Source organism: Mastigoproctus giganteus, chromosome 10 (assembly GCF_048544385.1).
Source record: "Mastigoproctus giganteus isolate SK-2022 chromosome 10, ASM4854438v1, whole genome shotgun sequence".
Taxonomy (NCBI): Eukaryota; Metazoa; Arthropoda; class Arachnida; order Uropygi; family Thelyphonidae; genus Mastigoproctus; species Mastigoproctus giganteus.
The window spans coordinates 95,052,894-95,070,781 of NC_143584.1; the positions used below are offsets into that span (position 1 = coordinate 95,052,894).

General features: G+C 36.0%; 1 protein-coding gene across 1 annotated transcript in view; it reads right to left on the reverse strand.

Annotated features, from left to right (window-relative positions):
- Positions 1-17,888, reverse strand: part of LOC150079166 (ubiquitin domain-containing protein UBFD1-like) — a 158,484-nt gene that overhangs the window by 109,049 nt on the left and 31,547 nt on the right. The window contains exons 3-4 of the mRNA XM_090382325.1: positions 17,162-17,323; positions 675-710 (exon numbers count right to left, since the gene is read on the reverse strand). Of these exons, the coding sequence (XP_090238451.1) occupies positions 675-710; positions 17,162-17,323 (198 nt within the window). The remainder of the gene's footprint in view (positions 1-674; positions 711-17,161; positions 17,324-17,888) is intronic.

Here is a 17,888-nt window from a genome sequence, read left to right on the forward strand (position 1 = left end):
GTTGGCCATGAACTGATGTAGTTGTTGCTGGGCAGGATTTTTCTTTAACATTAGCAATTTTGTTATATATTCAGTTATATTCAAATGCATTTTTTCTATTGGGGAAGATACCAAAATACAATACAGCATTATAACTGACACTATGAAGCCAACATTTTCTGCAATATATCACAAGTACATACTAGCATACAGAATACATCATACTAACATTACATGCTATGTAATGCTGTTAACCCCATAGTCATGGTGCTATACCTGTGTGGTGTAACTAAAAATAATAAGCCTATATTAATTGTTGGCTGAAGATAAAAAACTATTATTTTCTGTACCTTCCTCAATATATAAACAAATTTTTACCTGGTATGGTTTTTTGAATTTTTATTTACAGTTGTCCCAGGGTTATAGCATGACTGTACCCAGCAGGTACAGCCCACCAAATTTATTCTACTTTTAACCCACAGTACCACTAACATGGGAAACTGACTGCTGATGTGACAATGGTTAGAACTGTGTTTGTTGATAGTTTTAAAACTGTCCTTTTTTTTTTTTAAGCAATACTTCCCCTTCCCTCTGCCAAAAAATACAAAATAATCATGAGTGATATTAATAACAGTGCATAATTTGAATTAAAACAAGTAATAGCATTGCAGATTAAGGGATAAAGAAATACAAACCTCTATACATAACCTTTTGCATTGGTGCTGGCACACCTATGAAGAAAATTCAATTTCAATTAAATTCTTGTAATTTTAAAAAAAATCAAATTCTTATTTTCTATAAAATGTATTCAGTATTTAAAATAAAAATCTTACATAAAAAAAAAAAAAAAAATTTTCATAAGTTTTCTTTCCCTCTTATTAAATGTATGTATCCAGAAAGCAAAGGTAAAAGGCCAGTACTAGTATTAATAAAAACAAACTGATCCAAGGCAGCCACACTGATGTCATCATCAGCCTAAACAAAGCAACAAAAAAAAAAAAAAGTGACCTGGTTCCATCCAGGTGTCTTGAGCAACTATTTCTTAAATTTACATACTTTCTCCAGTTTTACAAGACTAGGTAGTAATTTATACCAACAGCTAATGATCCTATGGCTAAAAATAGAATTTTGTTATATCCAGCTTAAAACTATCTCTTCCTAAATGTACAGGCAGTTCCCACTTTACAAGTTTTTTTTTTTCAAGTATCAACAAAATCGAAAATATGAACATTAATTGCAATCCTGCATTTCAAACCACGTTTGTAGCTATACAATACAGTGCACCCTGCTTTACAATATTAATCCATTCCAGAGACACCATTGTAATGTGAACCCAATAACACATTGTTTTTTGGATATTCATTCCACGACCTCAGAAGTTGAAATTTTCGCTATATAACTCTTTGAAAGGTCATTTTTATAGTGTAAATTGTATTATTAGTTACCAGTTCAAATCATTAAAATGCACTACACTTTCACTGTTATCATATGTTCTGTTATAGGAATCAATTTTGAATGCCTTTGTGATATTTTTCTAAAGCACATTTCTGGAGGTTACGACCATAAAACAATAAAAACAATTTGCACTTTCCGGTTTATTGGGCTTTTCTGTTAGTGCAATCAATTATAAACGGGTAGTAAACTTGATGTTACTGCATTTGCAAAAATACCGATAGTTCTGGAATTGTGTGGGTTTTTACGTTATTATGGTGAAATGTGTTTTCCCCTTTACTGAAATCTTCAATCATATAAAAAACATAAATTTTCAGAATCTTCTCTTCATTCCTTTTTTTAAGCTTCATAAACTTGCTACTCCACGCAAATCGTGTTAGTTGCAATTTGTGCGTTCTTTTTAAAAAAAAAATGCTTATGTATGCTATTGAAATTTATAAAGAAAAGAGAAGATTATCTTGGAAACAAACGCCTCTTGAAGCATTTCTGAAGACGCCGACTCCTTGTGCAACAAACCAGTGAGTACCAAGCCAATACTGAGTGATCAACGAGTGTGCATTTAGTCGATGACGATGAAGAATAAACATTCTTTAACATTTGTAAGTCATAAATAATTTCTTTATTATTATAATTTGCTTGATTTTACAGGCTATGTTTTCATTTCTTTGGATAAATCAATCATTGTTTGAACATAAATTAATTGGCTAACTAATTTCATTGTTGAGAACGTAACCCCCATTACTAACATTATGCCTATGGGAAATAAACTCCCGCTTTACGAGTTTTCACTTTACGAGCACGAAATAATTGCGCTCGTAAAGCGAATTAACTCGTAAAGTTGAGAACTACCTGTATATCCTTCAGTTTGTGCCACCTCTAAAAGGAAAAAGATAATACCCATTATTTAATTTACTAAAGCCTTTCAGACTTGCATACCTCAATCAAGTTGCCACACAGATATCTAGTCTCAAGATTTTGCAACCACAAAACTAAACTCATCCCCCTCTTCCCCACTCCAGGAATATGAACTCTTTTGCATCAGTTCTACATCTTTCCTGAAATGAGAATTCCAAAACTTCATATAATGAAATAACCTTTTTTCCCTCTCCCGACTAGTGAAGTTCTTGTACACCATAATACATTATATGCTTTTCTAGCAGCCTGTCTGCAAGGTTAAGAACTTCATGCAAGAATGTGCATTTACTCCCAAGTCTTTTTCATTGACAGTCCATTCAGTGATATAGGAATAAAATAGTGTATTCTGCTCACATTGTCAGTACAGTAATACCCCGAAGTTACGCGATAGGTGGGTCCGACGAAAATCGCGTAAGTCGAATTCGCGTAAGTCGGGGTACAACTTTGCATATAAATACATATAAATTTTGCTTAATTGGGACCAAGGACTAACAAAAACACTAGTTTAGAAGAAAAATATTAATAAAATTGCAGTTCTTTATACATATTAATACAAAATATGTATTAAAAAAAAACAAATGAGTTACGTAAAAAAGTTATTTCGATGTCGATGGCTTCATAAAATCTAACAAATTCGTCGGACGACACAGCGTCTTTTTTTCAAGCAGAATTTCTTCGTAGCAACCTAATATTTTTTTTTATTCCTTGCTTTGTAGCTATAACGCGTTCTTCATTGGAGTCTATGTTTTCTAAAATTTTTAAGCCCTTTACAAATGAGCCCTTTTCAATTTTCAACCTGTCAAGTTTGCAATTGTCATGTGCTTTTCGCCGTTGCTTCATTTAGGCCTGTAGCACGTGCAATATCACATGGTCTTTCATTTCGCTCAAAGCATTTCACAATTTCATATTTTTTCTCTATCGACAGAGGTGGACTGGCCATAAGCCTTACCGGGGAAACCCCGGTGGGCCAGTGTGATTTTGGCCATAAACCATAGTATGAGGCCACTATAAATTTTCCCAGGTAAGAATTTTTGACCCAGTCCGCCTCTGTTTATCGATAATTGCTTTTCTTTTTCTCTCTGAATCTGCAGTGTCTTCACCAGGACGCTTTCTTTTCACACCTTTTAATTAAGTATTTTACTATTTTTAGGGAATAAAGCACAATTACAAAATGAGGAGGCACGCTTGATACGCATAAACAAAGCTGCGCGCATGTAGCAACTGAATAAACAACACCATAAAGGCAGAGGTACGCTATTAACACCTCACATTTCTAGGGGTTACTACCATAAAACAATAAAAATCCAGTTGCGTTTCTGCTAGTGAAATCTGTTATAAACTGGTAGTAAACTCGATCTAATTGCATTTGCAATTATACCGATAGCTGGAATTGTGTTGGTTTTTACGTTATTATGGTGAAATGTGTTTCCCCTTCACTGATATAAAAAATATAAAAGCAACAAAGTTAAATTTTGTTCATCTTTCGCTCTCATTCTCCGCCGTCGCACCGTATATCGATAACATATGAAAAACGACCTTGAAGATAGTGGGCGGCAGCGTTGCCAAACGAAAAAAAATCAAGAACCGCGTAACTCCGAGTTCGCGTAAGTCGGGGTATTACTGTATTTGTGTGTCTTTTACTGTTTCTTTCCCAGTAAGTTTACTATGCTTTTGCAAATACAGTAGAACATCAGTTATCCAAAATAATTTGAAAGGCTGATCTTTCTTTTTTTTTTAATTAACAGTAGTGCAGTAAGCGCTGGTTATAGTGATCATGTTCGCAAATTAAATTTTTATTCTAATAAGTGAATGATCGAGCTAACTACCCGTTTATAACAGATTGTACAAACAAAAATCCAAATAAACCGAAAACTGCAAATTGTTTTTACTGTTTTATGGTTGTGACCTCTAGAATTCTATGTGACCTTCAGAAATGTGCTTTAGAAAAATATCACAGACACTACTGGGTTTTCTTAGAAACCATGAGTGAATTTCAGATTAGTTTAAATTCTCTAAATTCGGTAAGAATAATATCTGCCCGAAACGGTGTGATTTATTATTTTTTTCAATTTTTACAGTAAAATGTGAAGAAAATGAAAGCACGCAGTTTTAACATAGCAACGAAAAATGGAAATTATTAATAGAATTAGAAAAGGTAAAAATTTAGGAAATCTCTCCAAAGAGTTTAATGTGGAGACTTCAACAATTTACAACATCAAGGAAAAATTTCAATGCTATAACAGAATTTGTGTAGATTATGGATAGCGAAAGAGGATCTGGCAGGAAAAAGATGTTGACACCTGAAAATTCCTCTGTAGAGAGTGCACTTTATTTGTGGTTTCTTCAAAAGAGAAGTTTAGATGGACTAGTGTCTGGCCTCAATGTGGTGTGAAAAAGCATTGGATTTTAATCGAAAATTAAGAGGTAATGAAGATTTTAAGGCAAGCACAGGTTGGCTGAAAACTTTAAACTGAAATTGACAGGGTATACGTGAACTAAATATTCAAATTGAGAAACTTTCTGCAGATGAATCTGTAGCGGTGTCGTAAGTTTGCTTCAGTTATAGCAAATTATGAGAAAGAAAACATTTATAATGTTGATGAGACATGCTTATTATGGAAAGCATTACCGAGAAAAATCCTGGCCACTAAAAGAGAAATGTCTGCACCAGGTTTTAAGATAAGAAAAGAATGAGTTACAACTGCTGTGTGTGCAAATGCTACTGGGATGCACAAATCGTCCATGTTCATTATCAGTAAGTCGAAAAAACCTTGAGCATTTAAAAATCTTTCTAATTTTCCTGTTTTGTATAAAAATCATAAAAATGATTTTTTTATGTTTCTGTTTTCCAAGATTGGTCTATAATTTTTTTTATTTAATTAATCTTAATTATTTGATTTAATCATAAGGTAAGATTCAATTTATTTAATCTTACCTTACATTCGATTATCCAGAAAATCTGGCTATCCGAAGAGTTCTGACATCAATTATTCCGGATAATTGATGCTCTACTGTAGTTGTATAACAATAATATTTAATAACAGCCAATCTGTACAAAAAAAAATGCGATATATTCGTTTGCCACATTACAGTAAAATCTCATTAATACAAACTTGGTTTATACAAAGTGCTCGTTTAATATGAAGCACATACCATTCCCCTGCAAAAGAACAAGATTTTCTATATAAATATATTTGTTTATTAAAAAATTCGGTTAATATGTATTAGAAAGTTCCTTTACACCATATAAGAAATAAATATTGTTATTTTTTATGTTTAATACAGAAGTTTTTTTTACGAAAACCCCAAACACGAGAGGTTTTAGAACATATAGAACTTAGTACCATGCACAGGTTGGAGTTCGAGAAGCTGAAAGACGATATTTGTTGACATTAGACTTGAACTTCTGTAGATTGTAATTATTGTAGACTTAATAAATAAATAAATAATAAATAAATAATAAAATAAATAAAGACATTATTGTACTTAATAAATAAATAAATAAAGACATTATTGTAGACTTAATAATGAAAATAGTAATAAGAGCTTAATTGACGGTGCTCACCTCAACTGATCTGTTTAGTTACATGGTATTCAAGTGGAAATGAAGTTAAAATAAGTTAAAATAAATAAATAAATACAGAATTGTTAAAACCTGTAATTAAAATTTTCTCAAGGAAGAAGAAGTGCACTACCTCGTCCCTGGTTGTCATTTATAAAATATTAATTTTTGTAAAATAATAAGAGGAGTTTATCTCAATATAGTACGTAGAATACTTCCGTATGATACTCTCCAAAAATTAAAACGAAAAAAAAAATTCGATTTTTTTTCGTTTTAATTTCTAGAGAGTATCATATGGAAGTGTTCTACATACTATATTGAGGTAAACTCCTCTTATTATTTTACAAATATTAATATCAACGTAGAACGTATTGAGTATTACAGCTCTGATTCATACTATAAAATATTAATATGAGAACAGGTGAAGCCAATAGTCACGAGTGATTTTTGTGTAAAACGTCTTCAGTTGGCAATGATAGGAGAAAAGGAATTATGTATTTAAAGAATTTTTATATTCCCATAATGCATTTCAAGACATGTGGAAATCTTATGTGCATAAGGTTCCCGACCGGTGAAAGGTTGGTTGGCAGTTTCGTGTTTAGAACGTTAAATTTAGTGTTGTGACAATACCATTCTATGACAAACACCTCATGTTGGAAGATTTTGTAACTAGATCTTAATTTAATAATTGCAATGGCTGAATCAATTAGAGGATTATGGTTATGAGTGTGTACATGTGTAAGTTCGGTGCTGGCTTTATTAGTTCTGAAGCTATTGCGATAGTAATAAGCATGTGTATTGGAAGTTTTTGTGGTGCCGTATTTTGCAGTAGTGTTCCCGATGTAGCATGCATTACAACCGGATTGACATTTAATTAAATATATAACGTTAATGTCACTTATTGGATATTCGTGTGTCTCTTTATATGTATTAAACATGGTCCCTAATTTACTGCACGAAGAAAATATTAACGTTATGTCTGTATTGGCAAACACTTGGTGAAGCTGTCTGGGAAGAAGCTCTATAAATCATCTAAGTATGAAGGAAGGTTGTTCCAGAAAATGGAAGTTGAATGAATAAATGAAGAAGAAGAAAAGTTGGTTTTGTGAGTTTGAAGTTGGACAGTAAAAGGATGTTGACTGGTTGCATCACAAAAGGTTTAACTGCTTTTGGAAGAGCTCGCATTATAGAAGCTAATTCAGAAGACTAGTGCCCATGGAAGCATCTACAGAAGATGCATGCAGCAGAAACAGAATGTACCGGGTGGTTGTAAAATAAGTTTCCCTATTCAGGAGACCCTGGTGTCAAAATGGTTAAAGGTCGCGCTGTGGAAATCGGTGGGTGTCATTTAGGGTATGCGGAAGCGATTTGTAGAAGAAAAAAAAATTAGTTCAAATTTCTGCCACCAGGGAGAAATTTGCACTGTAAACATGAGATGGAATACTTAATTTAGGATTAGATTTTAATATCAGAACTTAGAAACAGATATTGTTCTATGTGCTTTCCTTCACTTGAGATGGCATTCTGAAAACAAAGGGCTGCTTATGACACAGTTTCACATAGCATCTCATTGGAGATGTTGGCTACATGCTGTTTAATGCTTGCTTTCAAATTGACAAGTCTTTATGCCGCCACAGTAAACTCTGTCTTTCAGGTATCCCCATAGCCAAAGATCAGACGAATTGAGATCTAGTGATCGGGCTGGACACAACTGTGGGAAAGTCTCTAGAAATGATACAATCATTTCCAAATGTTGAACGGAGCAGTTCCTCCACTTGTCAACCAACGTGGGGATGGGCCCACCTTGCATGAACTCTACGGTCTCCAAGCATTGCCTTTCTTGCAGAGCGGGAATAATGTGATCTCTTAGAAGACCGCAGTACCATGCACTAGTTACTATACACCTTACAGGCCATGAGGTGTAGACTCTTCAAAGAAAAATGGTCCGATTATAAACCCTGCTGTAAATCCATACCATTCTGTAATGTATGGACTTTGTAGTGGTCTTTCATGCACAGCAAGAAGTTCTCCATATTTGGCAGTTTTGTGCATTTACAGCCCCATGAAGAGTGAAATGTGTCATCAGACTACAAGATCATTCGAGCCCATGTATCATCAAGTTCCATATGAGCCAGAAATTGTAGAACAAAGTCTATTTGTTGTTGCTGATCAAAAGACTTTAGTTCTTGCACTATGTGAATCTTGTACAGGAACCAGCGTAAAATTATTCAAAGCACTTTATGTAGAGCAAATCAAGGAAGGTTCAAGTCTCTTGACACACCTTTGGCAGACACTATAGATTGGTAGTTTCGCATTCTGCCCATTACAACTGCCATTTCATCCACTACCTCCGTTCTGATATGTGGTCATCCCCTGTCTGGAATTACACTTAACTCCCCGGTCAGTTGCTTCAAATTTCTTTATTAGTTTTTGAAGCCCCACTGACGTCAAAGGTCCTTTACGCAAACCTTTTAAGTTTCCAATATTCACATAGTGCTGCTAATGCAGCACTATGTGAATAGTAATGCTAATGCATTACTATTATTCTGGTAGAACAGTTTTACTAAAAGAGCACGTTCCTTTTTTGTAAGAGTCATAATGGTGATTGATGGTGGCATTGGCCTTTTTGCTTTTCTCTAACAGGATGTCATTTGCGTAAGCAGTGTGTCTTGAAGTAAATGACAACTTTTACATGTGTGCAGCACGTTTTTCCCCTGGTGGCGGAAATTTGAACTATTTTTTTTTTCCTTCTACAAATTGCTTTCTCATACCCTTAAATGACATACCCACCGATTTTCACAGGGCTAACTCTAACCGTTCTGACACACTAGGGTCTCCTGAATAGGGGAACTTATTTTATAACCACACGGTATATGAGACAGAGAGTGGATAGACTTTGCTAGAGATGAGTCATAAATTAACCTAATTGCCCTCTTTGAATGGAATCTAGAAGCCTGAGAGAAGTTTTGGGAGCATCCCCCAGTTGTGGGAACAATATTCCATGGTAGAGCAGATTTGCAATTTGTACAGAGTGAACAGCTGTTTGGAAGAAAATTAACGCTGAGAGCAAAACAGAAAACCCAGTTTTTTAGATGCGGAGGAAGCAATATTTGTAATATGCTTATACCAAGAGAGATTAGAAGCCAGAGTAATCCCCAATAGAAATATATGATCTTGCCTAGAAATGAGTCATCAAAGATAAGCGTAGCACCAGAAGAACCCTCAGAAGTATCTTCAGTTGAAGAATCAGCAGAAGAGCAGAAGATATAAGACTGGACTGAGTTTTAGAAGGATAGAAATCAACTAAATTATCTTTGGCCCTTATGGAGAATTATCTGGAGATCAGAATTTAAGGAATTGGTAGTGGATATTCGAGAAGTTGAAGCTGTTTCAGCAGGGCAAGGTTTCTCAACCGGGAAGGCGGAATTCAATGTGCTATCGTCAGCAAAACTATGGATAGGATTTCCGGTCAATGGAAGAAGGTCATTAATATACAAGAGGAAAACAGTGGGAGAAAACTGAACCTTAGAAACCCGAGTATTAGTGGAGAAGTTAGAAGGCAGAGAGCAATCTACCATAACGCACAGTAAGCAATCAGAAAGAAAACTGGATACCCAATTACCATAAAATGGTAACTGGCAAACCATAAGATGGAAGCTTATTTAGACCTTTATGCCAAACACAATCAAAAGCCTCTGAAATGACAAGAGCAACTGCTTAATTTTCACCATTGCAACTTTTCCATTGAATTTGTCCAAAGATGGGTAACATAAGTCAGAATATCACCAGTCGATCATCACCGACAGAATCCATACTGGTGATGAGACGGACGGTTTTTAGATATTTTAAGATTTGGCAGTTAACTAATTTCACCTTAACTTTAGAAAGAGAAGTAATTACAATCGGACAATAATTCGATGAGAGGAATTTGTCACCCATTTAGGAACTGGCTGGATATGAGCAAATTTCCAAGCAGAAGGAAAAGCACCTTTGGAATAAGAAAGTGAAAAAAAAAGTGACACAGAACAGCAGTAAGTTCAGAAGAACAGCTTTTGATAACACATGGAGAAATATTATCAGGACAGTGAGCTTTCTTAACATCAAGATTCATCAAAATCCTTCTGACATCATTTTGATGGAAGACCACAGGAGGCATTGAATAGAGTGTACTGGGAATGGTGGGAGGTGATTTACCAAGATCATTAATACACAAGTTGAAAGAAAAATAGGATGCTAGCAGGTGAGCTTTATCCTTGGCTGTAGAGGAAATGGAACCATCTGGTTTTGACAGAGGTGGAAACAGAAATGGGCAAAGGTTGCGACAAAGCAGCTTTTGCAAGAGACCAGAACGCTTGGCTACCATTTGGACAAAAAGCAAGTTTTCTACTCTTATACAGCTCAAAATCTAGTTTGGACTGATTAATAACTGATTTACAATTGTTGCGAGCTTTGGTGTAGGCAGAAAATGAAACTGAAGATTTGGAAACAAGCCAATTACAATTTGCAAGATTCTTCTCTTACACAACCTCTTAGCACATTTATTGGATAAGGTTTTAAGGTGAAGCATTGAATAAAGGATTCCATTCCTACAAGAATAATTTCACTGACACAATGTGAACAAACATCATCAGAAGTTTTGAACCAGTAATCCAATCAAGGAAAATAAGAAATCTCACAGATCATCCCAATTTGCATTCTTGTAAGGCCATACAACACTAGGTTGGGGCCGACCGGGCTAGCCAGAGAGAATGGCTGTGACAGCCTCAAGGACCTCTCACTTTGACCGTGTACTTAGAAGGGTTGTTTGTGAGAAAAAGATCAAGCGTGTTGGCTGTATGGTTAGGATTGTCTGGTATTCTTGTAGATAAATGAACAATCTGTGCAAGGTCATTAGTAATTGCAAAAGCCTCAGCATCTCGACCAGCTGGGTCGGTGTGTCTAGAAAATGGAAGCCAGCTAGAGTTGTGAACATTAAAATCACCAAGGAAAATGACCTCACTGTTAGGAAAGTTGGACTGAAGAAAGTGAAGTTGCAAAGAGAGGAAGTCAAACAGCTCCAAGTGATTAGTGGAGTTGGGAGAACGGTAGAGACAACAGATGAATTTGACACAATGAGGTAGAGAGATTTTAAGCCAGAGAAGATCAAAGAGAGGAGATTCCAAATTGCCAAGTCTCTGACAGGGAATATCAGAATGGACATATGCACAAGTACCTCCTTTGAGGTGAAAGGAATCATACAGCGAATAATTTGGGCATCTGAGATGAGCAGTAGTTGAATCAACCGATAACTGAGATTCTGTCAGAAAAAGTACATGGGGTTTGGCAGACTGCAAGTGGAAATGGACATCGTTGAGATTAGAACTGAGACCACGTATATTTGTGAAATGAATTAGGAAGTGTTTGGGAGGTTTAGATCTTTTCGCATATAAGCTTGCTCTATTAGTTTGACAATTCATGGTGTATTCAATAGTAAGAAAAAGTGGGTGGGACATGCTGTATGAAGGAATTAAATTTTTGTATATGGCGTACACATGGTAAGAATATACCCAGATCCTTGACATAACGTGGCCTCAACAATGGCCCCACATACACATGACTCGGACTCCCTCCAGTCACTATCTGGCAGAGTAGAGGTAGCAAGATTATAAACTAGCTGATCCGGAAGCCTCGTAGAGAGTTACCAATAGGTTCGGTCCAGTGTACTAACTAGCGGCCGGCCTGCGAACACTGTTTTAGAGCTGTACCCTCGAAATGTAAGGAATATTGAATCTCGCCTTGATGTTCATCATAACCTCAAAAGTCATCAGTCATACACGGTAGAAGAGATGGGGAAGGGTTGACTGGAACTTAGCTCTGGAGACTAAACATGGGTTCCACCACTTCAAGCCTCCAATAAGCAAAGTGGTGGTATTGCACCGGTTGATGAGAGTCATCTACCACCTAGTACTGCCTGGTAACATAGAGGAGAGGCATTCCTCCATGTGGTGCAGGCGCCACACCTCGACCCCTGCTTACGTTGGTTCATACCTGGGTGGTTACCCACCATGAACTTGTACATGGAGGTTATACCCAGGATTACTAACAGTCCCACCATCATGAAGGTGCAAGCAGAGGATTTGGCTGTCACAGACTGTCCAGACTTCGCCGAAATTGGGGCCACTTGACTTGAGTGTCACCCGAATATCAGTTCCATCAGCGTTCTAGACTCCCAGTTAACAAATACAGCTTGTCTGGCATATCTGAGAGAATGTCTGTGACAGCCTCAAGGACCAAAGCCAGGTGGGTAAAGTGACTGCCTGGCAACCCAAAGGTCGCAGGTTCGAATCCCACCTCGGGCTTGGATCAGTGAAAAATGCAAAAACTTTGGGAGGTGTATCATGGCCACAGAAGCCGATGCGCCAACGACTAATGGGGGGGGGGAATGAGGTTGGGAATGCTCACGAGAGAAAGTCTCAATTGGAGAAGAGACCATCACCAAGATGTGATCTGAGGTGCCTAGAGAACCACTCACCTCTACCATGACAAAAGTTCAAGGGTTGTTAGAAGGGTTGTTTGTGAGAAAAAGTTCAAGTGTGCTAGCTCTGTGGTTAAGGCTGCATGGTATTCTGGTAGTTAAATGAACAATCTGTGCGAGATCTTTAGTAATTGCAAAGTGTCAGCATCTCGACCAGCTGGGTCTGTGCGACTGGAAAACAGAAGCCAGCTGGAGTTGTGAACATTAAAATCACCAAGGAAAATTACCTCACTGTTAGGAAAGTCGGACTGGAGAAAGTCAAGTTTCAAAGAGTTCCTGGTGATTAGTGGAGTTTGGAGAATGATAGAATTAAAGAGAAGAATAGTAGGGGAAAGTTGCATCACTGTGTGCTGTTCTCATGTACCAATTCAGAAATCTCAAGTTGCAGTGGCTGCCACTCATGAAGCTAGATTTGAAATCATTAATCATCTACCCTATTCACCAGATCTGGCCTCCAATGACTTGTTTCTTTGAAAAGAATTTTTTTTTTTTTTTTTGGGAGGGATAAAATGCTGCAGCACCCTCTAAGAATTACATTGAGAAAGAAAATTATTTTCAGTGTTGCTTATTAGCTGCTTCTATATTGGGATTAGAGCTTTTGATCATACCCTCAATATCAAATAACAAGATTTTCAATGAGACAAAGTGTTGCTAATTGCCTTATGAGTGAATGCCTACCCTCAGTTCAAACAGAAAGTAGGCATTCACTTAGAAAGCAAACAAGATAATATTTCAAGTGTTAAGGTAGTTCTGGATCAAACAAAATACACAAGAACACTTTCAGTGAACTAAAGATATCCCAAACTTCAGTTAAAAACAAGTTTTAAAGATTTACCAAACCTGTGTCATGTACTTAATGAAAATCTTGTGAATTAAACCATCACTGAATTGTAAGATGCTGTATTGAAGAGATGCCTATCATCCCTTTGATGAGCACCAAAGCTGACATATGAGGAAGGGGGACCACATTACCAATAAGTAAGAGTATACTCTCTCTTCTCTTACAAGATTGTCCCCATGAGGATTTCCCTTAATGATATAGAAGATCACACCTCTTTCCCTGCTAGATGTTAAAGAGAAAGGCTATCATCATATTTGTTGTTGTTTGTTATTTGGTTTTTAGGAGCATTAGCAACTAAAGCCATATTGCTCCGGGATATGCGGTGGTCATTCTCTGACCTTTCCGCATCCTCCATATTTGGTGGTGACGGGCTCGAACCCCGGTCTAATCAAGGAGCGTGTGGCTATCATCATGATTAGTCCCGTGATTATGGAGAAAAGCTTGTCATCATCAAAGAATCCCATCACCAATACGGTAGGACCACTCTGATCATCCAAAGTGAATGGGACTGAAACACTGCCTTGGATAACAGAAATCTCAGAAACTAAACTTTTTCTTTTTTGCCAATTTATATAAGGGTTTGGGATTCATTTATTACTGTCCAGTATTTATTACTTACAATGACTGAAATGAGTAAATACAGAATAATATTAAAGTTTTTTTAATTAAATATAATACAGTACATTAAAATGCATATCATGTGGCATTCACTAAACTGATAAATTTATAATTTTATGCAATAACATAGATAAAAATGCTTAAAAATAAAAAGTTCTAAATGCATTGCTGATAAGTTTTTTTTTTGCTGTATAAATAATTAGTGTCTAAGCTTTCCAAAAAGATTAAGATAATCGATGTCAACTACAAGTTTGAGTAGAAACTCTGTAGACAAGTGGTCTGGAGCTGAAGTGCAGTAGCACACGCTTTTTGAGTAGAGAGAGGTTTTAGCCCCTGACTGCTAAATACGATTGATCTGCCAAGCCACACTGAATACATGGCAGATTATAATCCATTTCCCTCAGCATGAATCACTGAGGAGGTTTCAATTCTGCAGTGGATTGATAATGGCTACAGTTTACCTTTTTTTTTTTATCCAAATGTCAGTTCTTGTTTTCCACTGCAAGCAACAGTTGAGAGTTTATTGGCTAGACACTGTTGGGAAATCAATTTAAAATTTCATACTCTATCCACCCACCCCCCTCATTTCCTTTGTCTGGCTGACTTAATAATTGGATAATTTAGGGCCTACTGCACTGCTAATTTATGAGTTCACTCACATCATATACAAGGGAAATACAAACAGGTCATGGTAGTTTACCACGACAGTTTTACTTTAGAGAGAAGGCAGATTTCACTAACTTCTCTCTGAAGTAAAGAAGGCAGGTTCTACTGCCTTCTCTCAGTTCTTAACTTCTCTCTAGAAAAGTTAACTGGAAAAAAAAAAAATAAATAATAATAATAATAAATAAACAAATAAAAGTAACAAGAAAAAGTAATGTGTAAAAGCTTTAGCTCGGCTAAGTGCTCCAGGACTTGAATAGCCTGTATTCACCAAGCAGTAAGCCATGAGGAATTTAAGAAAGGAGCAGGACAGAATGCCATCGAGGATTAAGATGGCAAATTATTAATTGTTTGTTTGTTATTTGGTTTTTAGGAGCATTAGCAACTAAGGCCATATTGCTCCGGGATATGCGGTGGTCATTCCCTGACCTTTCCACATCCTGCGTATTTGGTGGTGACGGGCTCGAACCCCGGTCAATCAAGAAACGTGTGCTACGCACTGCTGCTCCTTCCCACCTGGCTACGGAGGCGCCCGCAAATTATTAAAAGGAGAAGAACTATAATGAATGATGAAATGAATATATAGATTTATATAGGACAGACAGAGAAGTAAAAATAAGGTTGAGTGAGGATAAATATGGGGTGAATGACAATGAGCTAGGTACCAAGAATAATTGAAACAGGATAGAGCACCATCAAGGGAAAGGAAGATGGGAAAGGCAGTTGGAAAACATGAAATATCAATGGAAATGTATTAAAATACCAGTTTTATATAGTATTGATTTTAAATTTGATACTGAATTAAATCAGCCAGAAATTCTTCTGGCTGATTTAATTCAGTATCAAAACTTCTACATATTAGGAAAATGCAGAATTTTTATGAACAAACGATGATTCTTTTTAATCATTATTTGTTAAACTAATGACGATTACATACATCCAATAAGTGCTAAAGTGACCAATAAATATAAATAAAAAAATTATCTGCCAGAGATAAAATTATTGCAGAGAACTTATGATGGCGAACAGTATCTCTCCCCTTAAAGAGGTGTTACTTATTAGCAGTACAGCATAAGAAAACTTATAACAGCATTATCTGAGAGATATCAATGCCTTTCATTAGGCACTGTACCTTTTTCCCTCCTGTGCTATAAACATAGACATCCTATTATAGCCAAACAAAATTATTATTTGTTAATTAGTTGAGTTACCACTAAATAAGAACATTCTGTACTTCAGCATTAGCAGAGGCATATGATGCAAGAAAGCAAGCTTATATAGCATCAGCCAAAAAAAAAAAAAAAATACCTTCCCATTTCACCCATCCACTCACTCCAAAAGTTTGTCCAGTTCTTCCTTGAATTTATTTAAGCTATCAACTTCCACAATGACAGATGGAAGTTTGTTCCAGCAATAAACTACCTGCTGGCTAAAGGCAAATTTCTGAACATCTATTCTACAACTTTCCTTCCTCAGTTTGAGTTTATGCCCCCTCAGGTTCGTAATCTGAGCAAGAGGAAGAATTCCATTAGCACTGAGCCTGCTCAAACCATTCAAGGCCTTATATACCTTGATCAGATCACCTCGCAGGTGCCTAGTCTCCAGATGCTGCAATTTGCAGAACTTAAGCCTTTCTTGGTAAGAGCACCTCTTTGTTCCCCTCACCAGCCTTGTTGCCCTTCTCTGTACACATTCTGCAAATTGCAGCATATGTACAGAGATGCCACACCTTGAGTACTGTGTACAGGCCTCCAGACCTGTACACAGTACTCAAGGTGTGGCCTGACCATTGCCTTATACAAAGGGATAATCAACTCCTTATCCCTGCTAGAAAAATTCCTGTATATCATTGACAAGACGCCATGACCTGTTTTGACCTTGCCAGAAAACTTCATATCTGACTGCACAATTACTCCCAGGTCTTTTTCATTTTCTACCACTCTAAGTGTAGTATCACACACTTGGTACGTTCCTCTGGGGTTACTTCTACCCATATGCAGTATTTTGCATTTGTCAATATTAAACTTCAGTTGCCACTTCTCAGCCCATCTGCCCAAATTTTCTAGATCCTGTTGCAGTAGCACACTGCCATTACTCATTAACAACCCTGCCAATCTTTGTATCATCTGTAAACTTGGTCATCAAGCCTGATATACCTTTATCAATATCACTGATAAATATACAAAACAACAATGGGCCACAGTGAACCCTGGGTTCACTGTTGGGCCCATTGTTGTTTTGAACCCTGGGTTCACCTGGCCCAACAGTGATTCCACTAATAACACTGGTCCACAAAGAGCAGTGTCCATTGATTACCATTCTCTGTCTTTTCCCACTCAACTATCCTTTTATCCATTGTAGCAACTTGCCCTTAATGCCATAGTGCTCCAATATAATGCCATAGTAGCCTCAGAAAAAATATAAAAAATTATATTTTTTCCAAAAAATATTTTTTTTGGAAAAAATGATAGCTAATGCTGCTACTTCAATTAGAGGCTATTATTTCAAATCAACTTTTCCAACTAATTTATAAACTTGCTGGAAAACTTTTCATTATATTATCATTACCATAATATTCAAAATGAAACTGATACTTTTCCAAAATAAAAATACTTGCCTATAAGTTTCTCAATATCCAACTTAAGAGATGCTACTGTTTCATCAAAAGGAAAACTTACATCATACTTCTGTTTATTGTATATTATTTTAAATTCTACTTCCTCTGGTTGTGAAGATGGTTCAGCAGAAACACTACATTCCCCATTGTCAGTTTTATTTTCTGCAAAAGCAAAGCAATAAAACAGTTTGATGATAAAGTGTGGAAATTTTATAATATTATTACTACATGAAATAAAATTACATTATCAGAAGTCATTATTATTAGGATGTGATCTTTAGAAGGCAGAAGGCTTACTTCAATTCAGTTCTGGGTATTAACTGAATATAATATGAAAATAATTAATTAAGCAGTAATTGTATTAATTGTTAACCGCACAGAAATGAAAAATGTGGAAATATTTTTATTACTGTCAACTATTCCAACATACATGAAGTATAATCTTATGGTACTTATAAAAAGAATAAGAGAAGTTTACCTCAATATAATACGTAGAACACTTCCGTATGATAATCTCCAGAAATTAAAACGAAAACAATTAAAAAATCGAAAATCTTACATTTACAGTAAGGAATAATTAACAATAATTAAAAATCAGTGCTTCAGGAAGGAAAATCGTTTTGCAATTTTTTTGTTAAATTAATTTTTGACTTAATTTTTAATTGGGTTAAATTGATTCTTAATTGTGTTCATTTGTTTTTAATTATGTTAATTATTCCTTACTGTA